At 41.5% G+C, this 20,276-nt stretch overlaps 1 protein-coding gene across 5 annotated transcripts in view; it reads right to left on the reverse strand.

The window, feature by feature from the left end:
* Positions 1 to 19,922, reverse strand: part of EPHA7 (EPH receptor A7) — a 165,747-nt gene extending 145,825 nt beyond the window's left edge. For all 5 annotated transcript variants that reach the window (XM_058021174.1, XM_058021177.1, XM_058021173.1 and 2 more), the window contains exons 1-3: positions 19,621 to 19,922; positions 15,442 to 15,506; positions 10,577 to 11,246 (exon numbers count right to left, since the gene is read on the reverse strand). In XM_058021174.1, the coding sequence (XP_057877157.1) occupies positions 10,577 to 11,246; positions 15,442 to 15,506; positions 19,621 to 19,717 (832 nt within the window). In that variant the 5' untranslated portion in view covers positions 19,718 to 19,922. The remainder of the gene's footprint in view (positions 1 to 10,576; positions 11,247 to 15,441; positions 15,507 to 19,620) is intronic.
* Between the last annotated feature and the right edge of the window lie 354 nt (positions 19,923 to 20,276).

A 20,276-nucleotide genomic window follows, 5' to 3' on the forward strand; every position in this document is an offset into this window, starting at 1 on the left:
CATCTCCATTTGCTTTGACACACAAACACATCACTCTTATAAGCAAAAAAAGAATAAAAATCAGTAGAACTTTTTCTCCAGTTCTACCATTCACCTAATAAATGCATACATATATACACTGCAAATAATTAATCAAAACAAATTTATGTCAACATTGGAAACACTAGAGCACAAATAGTGAAGATTAAATGGTTTGTATTTTATATACAGGTCTGTGTGTTATATATATTTATATATATAAACAAATAAATGAAAAAGAAAGCTCATAACCTCAGGCATTGGAATCTGTCACTCCATATGAATGGCTCTAAGTGCTGCACTACGAGAAGAACAAGTTTCAGCAGTAGTCAATAAAACCTTCTAGCAGTGACTGCATGCTGGTTAAGAGACATGCATACCCTATTTGAAGCAAGAGATTCAAGCTCAAAATCTCCTCAGCAAGAAGAGTAATTGACCTAAGCCTGGATAGCATGAGTTGAGTGAGATGATGTAAATATGGCCAGGGACCACAGCCACATGCTGCCCACTCATACCATGTCCCACAGACAAATTTTTGAACGTGCAATTTGTTCCAGCATTAACAGAGCTGAGCCGTTTGGCACACAAACTGCCACGCTTTTAGGAATTCAATAAACTTCACTTACAAAGCCTCAGTTGCCAACATTCTTTAAGAATTTTCATGGTAGCTAAGCAAGGGCTCCGATATTTTATATTAGAGATTTAACGAGTTTCTCAACACCAACTATATCCCTCTGTGGACACAAATTGATTGATTCAAATATGCACCACACACATTTTTGTTAAATGTATCATTTTTTCTCAAAATATAACCATATAACAATTTAAATAGTTTAGTTAAAAAAAAACAAAAAAAAAAAAAACAAACCCAACCTGGTACAATCAGGAAGTTAAAAAAATTCTATGTTTACTACCCACAAATTAACATTAGCTGGTAAACTGAGGGATTTGGAGGATTGGAGGTCCCTTGTTATTTCAACTTTTCAGGTCAAGTGGATCAGGTCATTAATACAAGCTCCATACAACTCCCGAGTTTTATTTTGATGGTCCATCAGAAGTGGATGAAGGATAACCTGCCCTCTCCTACAAATGGGTCTAGACTTCCATAGGAAAATATGCACAATATGTGCATAATATGTTGTGTACAATATGTTATAAGACTGGAAATAAAGCGTATGCATGGTCATTTGAGAAAAAATTAGCTCTACCAACTCTCGGGGGGCATTTGCAGTTTAGTCACACCCTGAGGACACATGCAGTGAGACAGGGAAATGGATGTACAGCAGGTCACATGCATGCAGCCATATGAGGCCACACGAGGACACCCCTTTAGTCACCTAAACACCACCTGACCCCTGACATGAGTTTAATCCACTGCGCTCCATCCACTGCAAAATGAACACCAGTCATCTGGTGCTCACACTCCATGGCACATCACACTCACTACATGCAAGGAAAGAATAATAACAAGTTATAGCCACTAATTATGCTAGAGATTATATATTTCACCACTGGGAAATGTACCATCAGTGGAGTTTTAGGGTCCTGTTTATATTCACTTCTCTGTATACATTTATAGCAGCACAATATTGCAATTCCTAAAATTCTAATAAAGCATTCATTTAAATTTGTTTCATCAATGTAGAAGTTTCAAGTTTAAGTATATGCTTACACTTACCTAAAGCTTTAGCACTTTCCTCAGTAGGAAAACATCAACATATGATGTTACCCTCATTAAGTTAATAGGATTCTTTCCATTAAATTCTGGTGATTGTGCCCCAGCCTGCAATTCTACAGATAGTTTCCTGCATTAGGCATTACCTCCTTAAAACACTTATAACTTGTTTAGTGAAAAGTAGAAACCGCATTTTTACACTTTCTCAGTATGTTTTTTATGGTAATACATAGTATCAGAATTTTGTTTTATAAAAAAAAAAATAGCAGCAGCCAGCCTGCTGTAGACTTAGTCCAGCCTCTCTAAAGCCTTAGTGTACTTCACAATTGTAACAAAAAATAACTTTTGCATTCATGTATACTAAATGCATTGCAAAATATTAACAGTAATTATGTTTCTCAATCATGTACTTCCCTCTTTTTCCCATCAATCACACACATTTGAGGTATGCACTGGTATCAGATGATATTAACAATTGCAGTTAATTAGACTTTTACTGGATAAAATGCTTGGTACTATTATTGCAGGAGAGCCATGTCTTGCCAAGAGACACATGTAACTAACCCAAATCATGAAAATTACGAGATTAAAGTATCAAATTACCCTGGGTAAAAAACCCTGATGTTTGTTGGAGATCTGAGCAACTTTATCCTCCTTAAGACAAGCAGCGGGGCCACCCAGCTAAATAAAAATGTACAAATACATGCCCTGACAGGATATAAACTCAAGAAATACAGTATTTGAGCCCAATCCTTACTGCATGCAAGTTTTATACTTGGTTGCCTTTGCTACTCTGAATTAGACTTATAAATTGGCTTGATATTAAGCAAAATTTTCCAAAGAGAATATACGGTCAAGGAGATAATTTTTCCTAAATGGAAAATCTCTTCTTAATGAAGAAAAATAGAAGGAAAAAAGTGTTACGTATTTAACAAACACTCTCCTTTTTGTTGGTGTGTCGTGTTTTTTAGGGAGACTGTGATGTCAGAAGCAGTCATGAATGGAAATGTATACAAAAATACTTTCACCAGAGCCACCAGGCACACATTGCTGACGTGTCTGAGAGCAAGAAATGAAACACAAGATTACCACAGTGTCTGCTGTGAACTATTAACTGGATACTATTCACTTCCACATAGAACATATATTTTTCATTATTATTAGGTGCAAGAGAGCTCACTGTGACAGACAGCAGCAGCACAAAGATTAGGAAGTGCACAGGGATAAAAGCTTCTCTCTCGAATGTCTTAAATAAAAATGCCTTAAATGCATTTGCTACTGCTGCTGTTTGCACAATAATACTATGCTACAGAAGAAATTAGACACACCATTCTGTAAATAGGTTCTTTTTTTTTATGAAATTAAAGACAGGTAATGCTGACCTAAATAGTGAACCTGCCCTTTTTTTGATTCTCTTTGATGCCACAGCACTCTGTGAAGGATTACAGTAGAAATCATCTACATTTTCTTCCCGTCAAGTGCTTGGCTTTTAATAAGCTCCCTGAATATTCTTTTCTAATTCTTCGAAAAGGAAACTCCTAAAAACTGTTTTACTCTCAATTTGGTTGCAGTCTTAAGTTTTTTTTATAGAAGTAATACTTATAGTACCTCTAGGAGAGGCAAAAACAACACAATTAAGTTATATGTATATAACTTTTATAGCTTAATATTAAACTTCAAAAATCCATTTTGACTTTAAAGATAATAATTTGAATATGTTTTATTTGTTTTCAATCTAAAAAGTGTCAATACACACAGTTTGTTGTGATAAACTCTGTAAAACTTATTGTTTGTAATAACTAAATTAGCATTGCAGACAGAGCTTGCACAGTGCACGGCAAGCCAGCTAAGTCAAGCAGCAAGAATTAACTTCTTACTCTACAGTACAAGCATATTAACTGAAAACTTACACTAAAACTTTTACTCTACAGTACAAGCATATTAACTGAAAACTTACACTAAAACTATCTCCACACTTTCTCAAATAAAAACAGAAATATATTCTTAAGGATTTAATACTGCTTAATATATAGGAACTGTTGCTGAGGAGCAAATATTTTCACAATAACAGAGGAAGTTACAGATGCATCAAAATTCAAAACCTAGTCTAGTTAACCAAACATTTTGCCCACATTTTTTGCCCACATAATTTCCTTTTTTTTTTCAGCTTCAGCTCCAAACATAGATCTTGCCATATGGTTGTCTCACTTCTTAAATAAAAACCGCAAATTCAGCCCTTAGGTTTCCTTATTTTCAAAGAAAAATTTATACTTTGAACTACAGCCTTCTTGAACAACTTTCAATAGCATTTCACCACAGATATAATAGATGTTTTACAGATACATGAAGTAATTAGGTAAGTAGTTATTAACATGTTCTTCTCTTTTCTGTGATCAGTTGTTCCATTAATTGATCCCTACTTTCAGTTTCTCTGTAACCTACTATTTTATTTTCTCAGTTCCTGAAGCCTTGTTTTCTGGATAGGTTTTGCTTCACTTTTTCTTAAAAAGCTAATAGCCATATTCAATGGAATGCATGTACACTTATGAAACTCCTAATGAGGATTATATGTGACTTCTCCCATTTGTACTCAGAAATTGAAAAATACTTTGATTTATTTTTAGTGGCTAATTCTGAGAGGTTAACAGAAACCCTGGACAAAACCAAAAAACCCACACCAAAACAAACAAATCAAAAAACCCTCTCAGAATTTCCAAGCAAGCAGATTCTTTTTCATGTAGGAAAATTTGTTTATACTTAGAAAATGATAGCAAAGCCGTTAGACGCCTATTGCACCCTTCACAAAAGATTTCTGGGCAGGAAAGTTTGCTTGAGAAGCAAAACGTATGGTTTGGGCAACAGACTCGACAGGATGAGATTCCACTTGTAAATACCAACTAAAGCTTCATTTAGAACAAACAGCAGATACACTTTATGGCTCAGGAGTTAATGGCCCAGCTGTTGAGCAACCGTAGCTAATCCAGCAGTGGCATCCCAGACCCGTAAAACAGACAGCTTTAGTGCTTCTCCTGTAACTAAAGGAGATATTACTAAAATTCTCTTCAATTTCATTGCTTGTTTTGTTTTCATTTCAAAATCTGTGCACAGCAGTTGATCTGACCAAAAAAACCCAAACAACAGCCATGCAGCAAATTTAGTTGAAGAAATTCGTATTCATCAAACCTCAAGTAAAATGCAAAACTGAAATGAATTCCTGGAGACAGCTGAAGCTGGGAAGAGGGGCAGGCCAGAGGGCAGAGGAGAAGAGGCTGGAGAGAGAAAGAGCCCTACATTCAATTCCATTATCCAACAACCCCACTTCCAGGATGTGGGCTCCTGATTGCCCATTTGCATCTGCAATTTCACCTCTTTCAGTTCTTCTGGAGCAAAGCTGCCAGCTTATTGGGAACTAAACCTGTCAGTAGCTCTGCAGTTAATTCATTTTAAGGAGCACTCTGATGGCATTATCAATGAAAACTAGATGGTTTTGGCTGCCTTCATTACTTATCGCTTTGACTTCTCATAATTTTACTTCTCCCATCTCTTTGTCACATTTGGGAGAGAACGTTGTATCACGAAACTGTGACGCCCTATAATCAGACTAATCAAACTAATTGAGATACTTCAGGGAAAGCAATGCTACATAAAATCGATTGTGTCTTAGGGCCAAAAGACAACACAGAAGAGACCTGAAACAGATTTTATGAAGCATGAAGGCATCAGTTTGTTTCAGGGAATGGCCAGTCCTGGCCAGCGAGAACACCAGCCATTTTGTGTTACTTCATTTGGAAAATACTTGCAAAAAGATCATGTTTAACAGTGGACATAGCTCCTTTCCCTTTCTATCCCCTGTGCTTTCACATCCAGAAAGCAGCTGAAGAACATGAACAAAGTACGTCAAAGAAATCCAAATTACATAAGAGAGACAAATAAATTTGTAAAAACCATCCTCTTTATGAACACTAGACTGTTTTGAAAGGAAGACATAGCAGGAAAATATATATTTGTACCACACCTCCCTGACAAGAAGGGAAGTCAGAAGACTATAGGGTGAATGATAGCCAAACCATTCAACTTTCTACAAATTATAAAAGGGGGCTTGAAGCAGAAATTAAAGCTATTTCATGCTAGAAGCATCTTCAGTAATTCTGACCATCTAGCTAAAAGGTCTTACTTTCACTTTAAAGTATCTAGTTTATTTTCCTGAACCCTGCTAGAATCCTTTGCAAAGATACCTACCTTTTAAACTTTTTTTTTAATCAAATAGTTAATATTCAGCTGTATGTGGTGCCTGATATCATATCCCACTGGCCTTTTTTTTTAAAAAGAAACAGAAATCTTATTTAATATGTTAGGGAATAAAAAGAGAAGGAGATAGATGCTCTAGTGTTGAACTTCTACGGGCTTCTGAGAAAATGACAAGACTCAGTGACACAGAGATACCCTCATTCTCTGCTCAGGTTCAATTAGCTGAAACTAATTACATTCTCTTCCCTAGAGTAATTCTGGAAGAAAGGTAACTCTTCTTCAAAAGAGGAAACATTTAAAGTCCTGATGATATAAATGCCATTGAAAAGTTTTCTACCATTTTCCCCATCTTCACAAAGCAAAAAATTTTCAAGTTGAAAATGCAGGAATGTCAGCATAGTTTACTTAAGTTGCAGGTCACCCACATCTTCTGTGACACACACCCTGAGCTGAACTCTACACCCAATTCACAATATGTGCAACCTGGGCTTTTGGGAAGCATAGTAATATTTGTTTTAATTACAACTTATTCACATTCCCATCTTAATTCACTGTCCTCTATTAATAAATGTGTGGCACATAAACTCCTAAATGGAGTAACATTAAAAAAGAAAACACACAAGAAAGAAAAAAAAATGAAAACCAAGGGGAAAAATAAACACCAAAAAAATAAAACAAAAAACCCAAAGAAAAACAAACCCCGCAACCACACATACTTTACCACAAATACATTGCACATAAGGCAAATTCAGTTTCTGGATCTGTTATCAAGTAATATCTAACAAAGCAAAGAGATAAAATGTTTGTCCCAAAAAGAAAAAAGAGCAGGAACAGATGCAGCTTGCTCTTTGGCACAGTGTATGGCACTTGACAAAGTTTGGAAAGAGAAGCCTGTAGCTCCCTTTTTACCTCACCAAGACAAAATGTACAAATAGCTATAATCCCCTCCTCATTTGGAGGCCAATAAAACAACTGCTAATGCATACCGTATCATAATAGGTTTAACAGTAAAATGCATCCATTTGGCTTTCCCTAGGAATTTGATTTTTTGGACTTGGTGACCAGTGATTCACGCAATTTCTCAGTTCAGTAATATTAAGAGAAGCTTCATACCTTCTGAAATATCACTCTACTGCTCTGATTGAATAAACTTAATTCTCTCCCTCTCCACCCCCAACTAACATGAAACAGATGGAAAATACATTATAGTAGGAGCTCTCATAGAATTATTTTCACCTTCAAGTATCAATCACTGATCACAGTGTATTCCTTTACATGCATAACATACCAAATGAACTCCACTGTGAGAAAAGTCCAAGCTAGACCTATCGGGAGTCCACCACAGTTACCGAGAAGTCCATTGGCTTTTTGTGGCTGGGGTTTTGTTGCTTGGTTGGATGATGGTTTTTTGGTTGACTGCATGGGGATTTTTTCCACAGTAGATGCAATACATAGTGTTAGAAGAAGTAAATACATGTAAGTACCTTTCTGGTACTGCTGCTAGGTACCCTTCAAGATAATAATTTAAAATGTACAATTTCCACAGCTAAGTCTAGTGCTACGCACCATCAGATCTAGGATCAACACTCAGGAAAGAGTCTCCTTGCACATAAGCAAAACAATCTGCAGCTGAAAGTTCAGAGGCTCACCTGGTGTCCTCATGTTCTCATGTTTGTTTCACACAGCTTTAAGATTTTGCTTTAAATTGCATTTGTGAGCTCTCTGAAATTTGGCTCTCTTACGTATGTTTTGGACCACTGAGGTCACAAGGATTCTTTGGCACTTGTACACTGAGAAGTAATCGGTGTACATTCAAAAGGAAAAAAAAAAGAATAAAAACTCAGTTTGAAAGATCAAGCAATGAAGAGGGAACACAGGGGACCTTATTTTCCAGGTTACGTGTTTCACCACTCACTATTGTTTTCTTCCTTATCCTTCCAAGCACTACAAGTTACTTACATTCATTAAAAAAAAAATAAAAATAAATGCATCCAGTGCAGAGTTGTGTATAAATCAAAATTCAATTGTTTTAGTATGTGAACTCAATAAATTTCACAAACAGGAGAGGACATGTATGCAAAAGGAACACATTATTCAATCACAGACAGCCAATCAAGCTAGCATAACACAAATGAAAATCCCTGCTGAGTTACAGGCTGAAGAGATATTTGGAACTACAATGTGGTCATCTACTTGTGCCTTTGCTACAACAGGTAAGGCATTATTCTGTATCTTTAAAAGACAATCCTACTGTGCTAATTCAGCAGAGCTTTAGCAAGTGTGAGAGAAGAATCACAGACGTCTGCCCATCCTGACAGAGCACAATACTTTCTGCCCTGAGCAGTCCCAAAGAAGTCACACAGCATGCCAGGTACAAAGTATTTGCAGAAGTGAGCCCTCAGACAGGGCCACAAAAGCTCTGGGTTAAGGAAGCACACAGCACCTTGCTTCCTCTTGATCTGTTACACAGCTTGACAGTAACAGATAGCCAGCTGCATTAGTGTCAATGCACACATAAGTTCCTCTCAATATCTGCCACAGACGCCGTATCAGTGTGCCAGCTGCGTTATCGGTCACCACACAGCTGATCACACTCAATGCCATCCCCAGCCCAGACAGGACACAGGGACACAACCACAAGCGTGTGCCACCGTCACCCAGCTGGGTCTGACTCGGAGCTGCCGCCTCGCCTGCCCGCCGCCCTTTCCCTCTCCAACACACCAGCCTGCCTCAGTACGGGGCCAGAGTTTGTTTTGAAACTCTTAACAGGATCACTGAAAGAAAAGAGGAAAAATACCATAAATGATCCTCTGGACTGCTTCCAGAGTAGCGTGCTCTCCTAGCGATTGCTTTGGAAGCAAGCCAAAAATAGGAAATGTTCTTGCAAATGAGCGCGCCACCAGGCTCAAGTGCAAGTTATCGTTTAATTCTTTTGTCAACATCAGCGCGGTTAGAAATTAGGAAGCCTGTTCAAAAAACAGGTTACTTGAATTCCAGTCACCAAACATCAATTTCTTCTCTATCCATCCCTGCCAGGCTCACTCAGCTCATGTCCCCCACTCCCTTCCTAAAATACATGGGCTTTTTTGGGATATTTTCTCTCCCTTATTGAAAGTCAAATAAAATTAGTATATTAATTACATCAAAGATAACTAGGTCTGTAATCAAGAGCAAATTAACTATAAAAAGGAAAAAAATCAGTCACTCAGAAAAAAAATCTAAAACCTCAACACAGACTTCTACAGGACACAGCACTTAATATTTTTAACAGACCTCTAATACAGTCTACTGAACTGTTTTGCCGGGGCAGTTTTTCACATTACAATTACTCCTAATGAGATCACCCTCTGCAGTGTTTAAGACTTCATCCTTTCCCAACAGAACAATGAAAGATTTGTGTGGAGCTACAAAGACCTCAGATCAACTCCACTCACTTCACCTTCTCCTGAATTTCCTCATAGGAACTCGTCAAAAGCAGAACTGTGTTTTTTCATGTGGACAAACTATTAATAAAGAGACTCATTTACTTTTTTTTAGGATGTCCCAAATCCTCTACAGTTTCTGAAGTCCTCATCAGACTGAGGCACCTCAGACTTAGTGAGCACTGCCAGCTTTGTTTTTGAGATGATGTAAATTTCTCCTCTTCACAGATTTGTGGGGGCTCTTCAACTTTTTCACTTACAGTATTTCTCATCAACTAACATCTGCCTATCTTGCAATAAACAAATGGTGATAGAACTCCTTGTATCATCTTGTGACAAAAATGATAGACCTTGTACCAAACAAACTGCAGATTCTCTTGTTCTCACTGGAAGTAAAGACAATAAAATATTTTTTCTCATGCTAAGCAGAAATGTCTTATGCCTATAGCCCCAGTAACAGCAAGGCTAGGGGTAAGTATAATTCTAGGAACACGGTTAACTGAATTAGTCATGAATCAGGAAATACAACTCTGTACTGCAAGTCCCTGATCTGCTAGTATTTTAAAATTATCACAATGATTCAACTGAAAGCAAAAACTTTAGAGAGAGTTTTGTGCAAAAAAAAAAATAATAGAAAGGATATCATACTTTATTCTGAAAGTTTGATATTCTATTTGAAATACCTGTCTTGCATTTAGTTTTACACACTTGACACAAACCTCTAGCTCAGTTTTGATTTTGGGTATATTCTTCCCCTTACTAACCACACTCATTTTGTCTACTACATCCATTTTAGCTTCCTTATAATTATGTGAAAGAACAAACTGTTTACCTACTCATACCTGATGTGATTGCTACAATGTTCTGCGATAGGTATGATTTACTCAGCCTTACCAAAAGGTACAAGAAACACATTAATCAGTTAATAATTTTAGTCCCGAACCTATCTTTATACTTACGACTTCAACCTTTTTCTTTAAATTTAAAACTGCATTGTGCAAGCACTGATTTTCATAATCAGACAGACTGACTGATTTAGATTAACCAGCATGAACTTCACAGATTGAGGATCTGAAGACTTTAAAAGCAGACTGATGATGCATTTCTCTTTAAAAGAAGAAAAAAAAAACAAAAAAAAAAAAAAAAACCAACCACAACATAAAAATCTGGTAGATCATGACCTACAATTTACAGCAAGCTGTGGTTCACTTACGTTCACAGGTGTCTCCTTTCTGCTGGTATCCTGCCTTGCAGATACACTTTCCAATAGGCACTAGCCACTCTCCCTCCGCGCTACAGTGCATCTTCGGCGCGTTCTCCGCCTCCTCCTCCGCGCTGCTGACACAAGTTCCTCGCACTTCAACTAAAGAGGAAAACTCTGAGCCAGTCACTGTGTCAGGAAAAATAGCTAAGTTCTCAATGATGGACCAGCACTTCTTGTAGTAGACTTTGACAGAGACCAAAGCAATGCAGGCCCCTACGTCCTGAAACGCAAGATAGAATCCTTTTTTGGACAAAGGTCCAATTTCTCTCACCTCTGTGTTAAGTTTCATTTTTCTCTCCCCAAGATCACCCTGGGTAAAACTTTCATCTGCTGCAATAGTGTCTATTTTTACATATTGGTTTTCTCGGATACTCCTGCCAGTGTCGTAGTCTGTTTCATAATAATACAAGTTAAAAGTTTCTTTACAAGTCCCCAGAACTCCAGGAAGACTGTTACAATCCCTCAGAGTGAATTTCAGTTCTACAAAAATCCTTTGTGCATTGCTTTTTGCAATCCAGTTAGTCCGAAGCCAGTTGTTTTGGTTTGATTCCATCACCTGGCATACCTGGTATGTTCGTATAGGAGTGTAGTTTTCATCCAGTCCACTAATTTCTTCCCACTAAAATGATAACAAACAGTTAGTAATAAACAAGAAGTATATCACCAGTTGTAACTACTGAGTATTTAAAAAAGTTTTGCACAACTCACATTTCCCTTCTTTTTAACAGTAAATTGTTAAAAATACTGTTAGGCACCTAAATGAAGAAATATATATTAATGCAGGAGTTGGCTCTCTCTTCCTTTATGTTTTTCCCACATACAACTTCTAAAAATCATTGTCATATCATTGGCATAGTTGAAATGGGCTTCAGAAAAGGCTGTTTAGCATACCAAGCTCTGATTTCACCCTGCGCTCACACAGATTTCTTTAATGTCACAATGGTTTTTGAGTGACCAAAGACCAAAAGGTGTGAGGCAGCTTCTCTTCCAAAGAAACCTAATGTTAGTGAAATCTTAGAAACTGAAATTACTTAGCATTAAAGTACATAAAACTCGTGCATATACAGCTTCCAGTGAAACTTGCAGTTGTATAGAAAGCATGGGATCAGGTCCTGAAACTCATGAGTCAGATGATTCTCACCCTATGTGATCGAAGTGGCATAGAAAGAGGGCAAGAGAAAATTGACAGAATTAAAATTCTGAAAGAAAGAAAACATTTTAGTTGTCTCCCTTTCTTTCAGCGTACCTTCTGCTTTATTTACAAACTGAAAACGTAAGTAAGCCACTGTTTGTCCAGGGGCTGCAACCCTATTGGAAGGGTTCATTCATTCAGCTGGGAGTTCCAATGAACCATGAGACTACATACAGAATTACAAACAGCCTGTATGACTGAAAGCTCTCTGGTTCAAAGCCTGAGTTTTGTTGATTCTCTCTCTTTAGGTTACCAACTGTGTAACGAGCTGGTAAGCCTTTAACAATCCCAGAGTCTTTAACAGCCTTTGGTAGCGTGGGAATTTGCACCTCCAGCAATGGCAAACCTTGCGCTGAAATCAACCGGGCAGATCTGCCCAGGTGTAACCAAAACAATCCTCCTCTCTCACCTTTTTCCACATTTCTTGTAACGTTTCAGTGCCTGCAGAAACTGCGGCTGTGGTAAATTAGAGGAGGGGGTGAGCTGTCGTCCCCCCAGGATACAGGCAGCCATGGCTTCTCCGGATGGCACTCAGCCCTCTGGACCTGTGTCAATAACGCACTTAAGCTCACGCCTAAGATCAGTGACTGTACTTATGAGCTTAATGGTAAGCACATGCTCAAGTGCTCGGTGGGACTCGTACAGTCGGCCCCTCTGCAGGAGAGAGCATCCACTGACATTCCCCATGCCGGCAACCGAGCACGGAAGGCATTGGCTTCCCACATCAGGAGCCACACAGTGCACATTGCCCTGCAAGCCTGTTTGACAGCAAATGAGACCATTTTCACGTTGTTGTCTGTTTCAGGAAAAAACAGATTTTTGTGGCTGAATTGATGCTGGAAGTTATCACCACAAAATACATCACAGCTGCAGATGCTGAAATGCACAGAAGTTGTAAATATCAAAGCGCATTTCAAGGACCTACAGTTAATATAGATGAGATATATACAGTGTTATGTATTATATGCATATGGAATTAAATTATTGAAATAGATTATTAAATGCTCATGGAGTTAACCGAAGTGATTGCATATGGAACAGTATTAACCTCTGAACAAAAGAATGTCCATCTTCATAACAGATTTATTAGAGCTGAATGAGTAATTTCTTTCACCTCTATGAGAGCTAGAAAAAACAGGACCCTGGACTGAGAGGGTTTTGGCTAGATTACGATAATAAAAAACATCTCCCCATTAAAAAAAAAATCCCATCAAGTTGACAAAAAAGGCATAAAGTCTAAAATTTTGCCAGGTAATGCTATGTCCTTTGAGGTTTCTTTGAGATGGTTTTGGGGTTTTTTTTTGTTTTATATTTTATCTTGTGCAAGCAATCTTCCCTTAAAAGACCAAGCCAGATTCTGCAAGGAGCTATTCAGTAAGACAATGAATTCCATCTTTGACATGGAAGTGACTCTCATGCATCACACAACAAACTCTGTCTCCTTGAGTTTTGATGTAGATTGCTCCACCAAAACAAATTCCCATTTCTCCTCAAAAAAAGCAACAAACAAATAAGAAAAGGCAACAAACAAAATACATTTTACAAAATCAACCTAGTCTTCGTAATACAACGCAAATGAGTTTTCTCAGAGTCAAAATCCTACTACATGAGACTAGCTGGCATCAAAGAGATTCTTATTTTAACAATCAAGGGAAATAATACATTTCACACAAGAACCACTACTTTTTCTGATCCCTAGCATTAAGCACTGGAACTATTTTTCCATATTTTGCCAAAGCAAAAAAATTAGGGAAATGTGATTTTGATGCAATTATGCAATCAGAGTGTCTGTAGCAAAAAATAAATCAGTACTTCAAGATGTTTTCACCTATGGCAGGTGAGGTCACCATTCATTGAAGTTTTCTTATAGTGAACAATTTCACAGAAAGAAAACTCCACTTTTCTTTGTCTTACTGCAAAATATGGTGCTATACATGCAAATCTGTTTGAATATGCCCTGTTCTATTGGTTTCAATTTATGGTATTTTAACTTCTTCGTTATCCTAACAGCATTAAATGTAGCATTTGCAGTTGAATGAGGCATTTAACGAGTGTCTGACTGATATATTCTCTACTGTGATTAAGCAGTAGTTTCTTTCAAAATTTTCTGTGCTCATTCCCATGAAGTCTTTATTGCATAGTAAATAATTCAGTAATTAAAATTATAAAAACATTTATTTTCAAAATTACATTATTAAAATGGTACTTTTATGTTAATTCACAGACAACTTTTTCTGAACACTTCCACACATGCAAATCTAGCAATTAGTTTTGATTCACTTTTAATTTGTCATTGAAATTCACTTCTACCTCTGAAACTCGCTTTTCACTATTTGTTGAACTGGACTCTCATCTTTCAGTATGATGATGTGCAACACGTGCTGACATGTCTTTCATTATCTACAGGTTAGCTTAATAGAAGTGCCACCAAGGTAATCTTCCAAACTCCTCTGGCAAAGGCTTTAATCAGTGCAAAACCCTAATGCTGAGGTTGTTGGCCATCATGCACACTGAGCCCGTGTTACATTCCCTCTGAAGCCCTCAGATCAGTTCCCAGTTTATGCTTGTATTGATACTACAATCTTGCTTTTAAAGAAAGACACTTCCACATTTTCATTCTTCTTATTTAAAGGATTTGTTACACTTTTATATCCCCACTCACACTTCACGCTCTTCTGGCTCCAGATTTCTTAATGAACTGCAGATTAAGGGACTGATCCCCCAAGTTCTTGTTCATGCAAGGCATCACAACAGATTCAGCAAGACTGTGCCCATGAGCAAGAACTGTCCATGTAATTTATGATTTGTCAGACTAAGTTCATGTAGGACTGAGTTAAGATAGGACAATATATCCATTATATCTTTCTGAAAATGTTCTTCCTCGAGGCTTGAGGAAGTTTTTATAACACTTTTAATTCAGACTGAAAGCAGGATTTTCCAACTTTACATATATAATAAATAAGACAATAAAACTGATGTTTCTAAACATCTCATTTTTATAATGGTGTAATTTACAATGGTACATTTAATAGAATGCCAAAAGATTAATTTGTACACAAGCTGGAGGTGGCCTTAACCACATAATTCATGCCTAGTTCCAGATATCAAGCTCCTCAAGGCTTGGGGATGTTTCAAGTTTGGAATGTCATTTCAAACACATCTGCAGTATAAATATTTTTATTTTAGAGCACTTCAATCTGTGCTATTCAATTACAAAGAAAACATCGTAAACAAATTTATGATCACCCATTCTACAGAAAATGAAAAACATATTTTTAGAAAGTTTCCACACAGAAGCAGATCTGTTGTTAGTAAGGGAAGAAAAAAAAGTGATTTAAAATATTGTGTTACAAATATACAGTGTAATCCTTTGTACAGCACAAAGAAATACACTACAAAACAAAAAAGTAACAAAAGTTTCCAAAGAGCCACTTGCTTTTAATTGGCTTGTACATTTGTACAGTGTAACCTGAAGTTTCATTCTGAAAATGAAGAAACCATAAACACTTGGTGTGACTACTGAGAGAAATATGAGGGGGACTAGTTTAAAGCAGGTCTTTCAACCGCTTCGATAAACTGACCACTCATCTTTAGGAAATTAAGTTTTGCCTGCAGTACTTACCCCATTGGGAGGAGAGGAAATCCATTCCAACTCTGTCTGTTGTGCTTTAGAGTCCAGCAGTATTACTAAAAAAAGGGAAAAAAATGAAAATCCACAGCTTGTTAAACATAACACGGGGGGATTTAAAACTAAGGAACAAAAGACAAATTTTAAAAAGTGATAGAATTAACATAATTTTTGTACGGATTAATATTTCTTTTTCCTATTGTTAAAAAAATTAGCTGCAACACCAACCAGCTATTTATTTGTAAACAGACAAATGATCGTCTACCATTCACATAGAAGCAGATACACATATCTGCTTATACATAAGAGTAAATACATAAATCTTTACAATTTCATTGCTTAAAACAAAGTGAGGGGTTTTTAGTGCTCTGAAGTGCTATTAATCAGTCATTAAGATGCATGCTCCCTCCCTCTCCTTTTTCATAAGGACATTTTCCATATGCTGGTCATTACAATCAGCTTAAAGCACACAGACATTTCAACACATTTCCAAGCTGTTTTATACAGGACCAGTCTATACCTCGCTGAGAGCCACATTGAAAAAGCAATGATCTTTTTTGAGTGTCAAAACAAAAATCCTTTCACAAGTATTTTTATTTCACAGGTAATAGCAATAATTCTGCAAATAAATGACGACCAGGAATACAGAAAATAAAAGACTCTGCAATTACACCTCGCATACACAAAATCAGACTAATTCACTTTATGGTAATAGCATCCTAAAATCTTCACATTATAGTGACATTTATATACAGAAAGACATCAGTTCTAGCAGCACCACAACTATTTTCAGCTAAATGTAACCCTACCTCCAAAAGTGGTTAATCACAGCCTAATAAACCAGCTCCTTAGTAGCATTCCTAATTTGAAGCTACTCCATATACCTTTAGCTAATAGGCTATTTATAACTTCATACACAGCATTTCTGTGCTGTCTAAGATATTTAGATGTGTGACTTAAGACTGTAACTTGAAGCAACTTTTGCAGGTCTAACAAAACAGTTTTAATTCTAGCTTTGGCCCTTTCTCCAAGGAGAATTTAATACAAAGTTACAGTGAATTACTAAAAAGATGCCTAAAAATTCATTCAGCAATACATGGAATGTTAGCTGAACACAAAAAGGTAGCTTCAAGGCCTGTATTTCAGTAATGAAGTGGAACTACTCATTAAGGAAGTTTGATAGCCTTCCTCTAGAAAGATTACCTGCTTATGTCATTAAGGTTGGATTCAAGGGGCTTTACTTTGTAACACTTTCTATAGAAAAGCAGGTGGTGTACGCGGCGGCTTGTTAAACAAGAACATTTATAATGGTCCTGGAAAAAAAAGGTACCACCAAAAATTTAACCGTTTCAGCACCAGCAGGCTTCGGCTGCAATTCATTATACTTTTTATTTGGCAGTAATTCTCCATCACGTAGCAACGGGTGAGCACATCAGAGAAAGAAAAGATAACAAGCAAACAAAACAAACAAAAAGAAAACTCACAAAGAAACAAACGAAAAGAAACCCCAACACAGAAACCCCTGCTCAGCAAACACCCCTTGTAAAGAGATCGTGGCGTTCCTTCTGGCATCCAGAGTTACCGGGGAAGAGCTTCCCAAGCCCGTGGCTGCTCCCTGCGGGGGGCGACCCGCGGCTCTCACGGCTCGCTCAGCAGCGCGGGCAGCGATAGCGGTGCGGGGGCCGGCGCCGGGGCTCCGCGGTGTCACCGGGAGCGCGCCGGGAGCGCGCCGGGAGCGCACCGGGGCTCCGCAGCGTCACCGGGAGCGCGCCGGGAGCGCGCCGGGAGCGCGCCGGGAGCGCGCCGGGAGCGCGCCGGGGCTCCGCAGCGTCACCGGGAGCGCACCGGGAGCGCACCGGGGCTCCGCGCGCTCCCTCCGCGGGAAGCTGCGCAGCGCCAGAGGAGGCGGAGAGGCGGCGGGCTGAGCGCGGCCGCGGGCAATGGGCTCAGCGGAGCTCCGGCAGGCGGGGAGCAGGCTCTCGCCTCCGCGGGGAGCCGCGCTGGGGCTCCGGCGCTGCGCGGAGCTGCGCGCAGGCGGGGCGGCCGCGCCCCCGCGCCGAGGAGCGGGCCTTGGTGGAGAGCCGCGGCGGAGCTCCGCGCCACAGCCCCGACCGACAGCCGCGGCTTTGGAGGAAGCGCCGGGACAGCGGCCCCAGAAGGGAGCCCCGAGCTCCCGCAGGCACGGAGCGAGGGACAGACAGCCCGCTCCCCCGTTGGACAGCCCGCTCCCCGTGTCCGCGCTGCACCCGAGGGTGCTGGCCGCTGGCAGAGGCTCCGCAGGTACCGCGGCCACTTTCTCGCTTAGAGAGACAGACGGACCCTGCCCCGTTCCTCTCTAGCATCTCACCGCGGCTTCTACTGAGCTACAGAAAGGAAACTCGGAAAACTTTCCAGCCTTTTACCCCTCCCATCCCTTTTCCGTACCCAGCGGGGAGGGGTAGGAAACCACGCGGGGCTGCTGCCACCACCGGCGGGGCCAGCGGTGAAGCTGCAAAGTTACTTTTTTGTTGTTGTTATTTTGTTTTGGGTTTGTTTTGTTGGTTTTGGTTTTGTTTTTTTTTTTTTTTTTTAACTCGCTCTTTTTTCCGCGAGAGTTTTCTGCGCTTGCAGCAGGTAGCCGCTATCAATCCCTGTCTGCCGCTCGCCTCCTCCTGACCCTCCTTTGGCTAGGTGATTTTCCCCGAATATACAGACATTATACACGCACGCTCATAGGTACAGATGCATATATGACCACCCACCACGTATCACACAGGAAAAGCCGGGATAGGCTACCAGCGGGAAGCACCGGCGCAGCTCCGAGCACGGAGCAAGCCCTCCGAAGGGCAGAGCGGGGCAGGCAGCCCGCACCCTCCCCGGCCACCGCCCGGCGCTTCTCCTCTCCCACCCCATGGCTACTGCTTCGTGCTCCCCGCGGGAGGGCTTCTGTGCTTCACAGCCCCTCCGAATAAACTTTCGAAATGCTGCCACGGAAAGGCTCCTTCTTCTTCCCCTCTCTAATCTCGCCATCGACTTCGTCTTTTAAGGGCAGAGCACATTTTAATTGAGGGATTTTTTTAAAGCTCCAAATGATATTTTATTGCATGCCAGAGGTTTAATGAAAAATACTGACGCATCCAGCTGAGGCGGGGGGGAGGGAACCCCAAACGCATACATATGCAGAGGCACCGAAAATGCCCTGCCTTCCCCTTTCCATGTCATGTCGTGTGTGTCTTCATTCCCCCCCCCGAAGATGGAGACGGACCTTCGCCTTCGGCTGTCAAGCGCGAGCAGGGCGCTCCTTTAAATCATTCCGGATTTTCTCAGCGTGAAAAAAGAGACTCCCAGATGGGCTTTGTGAATTGATTTTAAACACCTCCATCAGCCTCTGATACAAAACTGACTGATTTGTCTCCGTGCGCGGGGGAAACAAATGCGCGGGGTGCGCCTTACACAGACACCAGTATAGGACTGACGAGAGCGGGGAAGCTCCGCTGTGCTACGCAGAGGGTGTAAGAAGCCTAAACCTCTCTCCAGCGATGCCGGGGGAGAGCACACACACTGCAGGCACACTAAGCCGGGCCGTATGTATCCTCTAAACACATGTCCAGCCTGCACGGCTGGGACGTGCCCAAGGGCACCCCGACGCTCCTGCCCGCGGTGTGTGCCCGGCCCCCTGAGCCGGAGCGCCGCAGGCCCCCGGCGGGGAGCGCCCCGCAGCCCCAGCCCCGCGCTCTGCCTCGCCTCCCAGAGCGTCCCGAGCCCCGGAACTCGGCCCTCAGCCCCTGCCCAGGGAGCGGCGAGGCAAGCCGCCCTCCCCGCGTCTCCTCGGCAGGAGCAGGGCTGGCACGGGAGAGCGACGCTCCCCGGCACGGACACCCGGGATACCCGGGCCGGGAGCTCTCCCGGTCCCGTTCCTCCCCTCACGTGCGAATGCCTCGCAAGCCTCATTCCTGGGAGCAAAGGCAGTTGTCCCGGTCCCTCACACATACACACGCACAGCCCCCAGTGAATGCCGTGCTTTTTTCTCCCTCCCACCTCACTAAAAAGTATTTTTTATTTATTTTTTTTCCTGAGAGGGGGGCTGATAAGCAGCTGGCAGGGGCAGAAAGCTCCCCTACTGAGCCATCAAACAGACTTCGTGGGCAAAAGCAATAAATAAGCTCAAACTTTTTGTTTTCCGCATCACCTTACCTTCTTTTGCAGCCTGTGCCTCCCCCGTGTGTGCAAAGCGGAACAGCCAGACGGAGCACAAAATAATCCAAGAAGGGAGCCTACTTTGGAAAGCCATGGTGCAGGAGCGGGGTGATTATATATTTCTAGCTCTCTATTCCTAGACACTGCCACTGCCGCCGCTTGGTGGGTGCTAGAGGACGGTGGAGAATTTGCTGTGCTAGTCTGTGGCTCGGCGCTCCCTCCCTCCAGGCTGCCTTTCTCTCTTTCGCCTCCTTCTCCTCCGCCTCCGCGCCGCTGCCCGGCTCCCGCACCGGGCCGGCCGCCCGCCAGCCCCGACTGCAGCCCGGCCGCCCGCGCCGCGCGCCGATAATATCAATGAGGGCAAGGGGGCGGGGCCTCAGCCGCGGAGCGGCCCGTCCCTCAACGTGACTGACAGCGCCTTCTTACCAATCAGCACCAGCTATCGGCGGTCGGCGGGCCGAACCGCCCCCTGAGTCGCCGCGGGCAGGGGGGCGTGGCCAGCGGCGCTGGCCAATGAGCGCGCGGCGGTGTCGGGTGTCTGCCGGTGCCGGGGAGCCGCGGGCTGCAGCGCCGGGACGGAGGGGCTGAGGCGCGAGCGGGGCGCCGAGCCCGGGCGGCTGCCGGCGCCGTCCCGCACGCCTGGGAGCGGCCGC

The sequence above is a fragment of the Melospiza georgiana genome, chromosome 3 (assembly GCF_028018845.1).
Source record: "Melospiza georgiana isolate bMelGeo1 chromosome 3, bMelGeo1.pri, whole genome shotgun sequence".
Classification (NCBI taxonomy): Eukaryota; Metazoa; Chordata; class Aves; order Passeriformes; family Passerellidae; genus Melospiza; species Melospiza georgiana.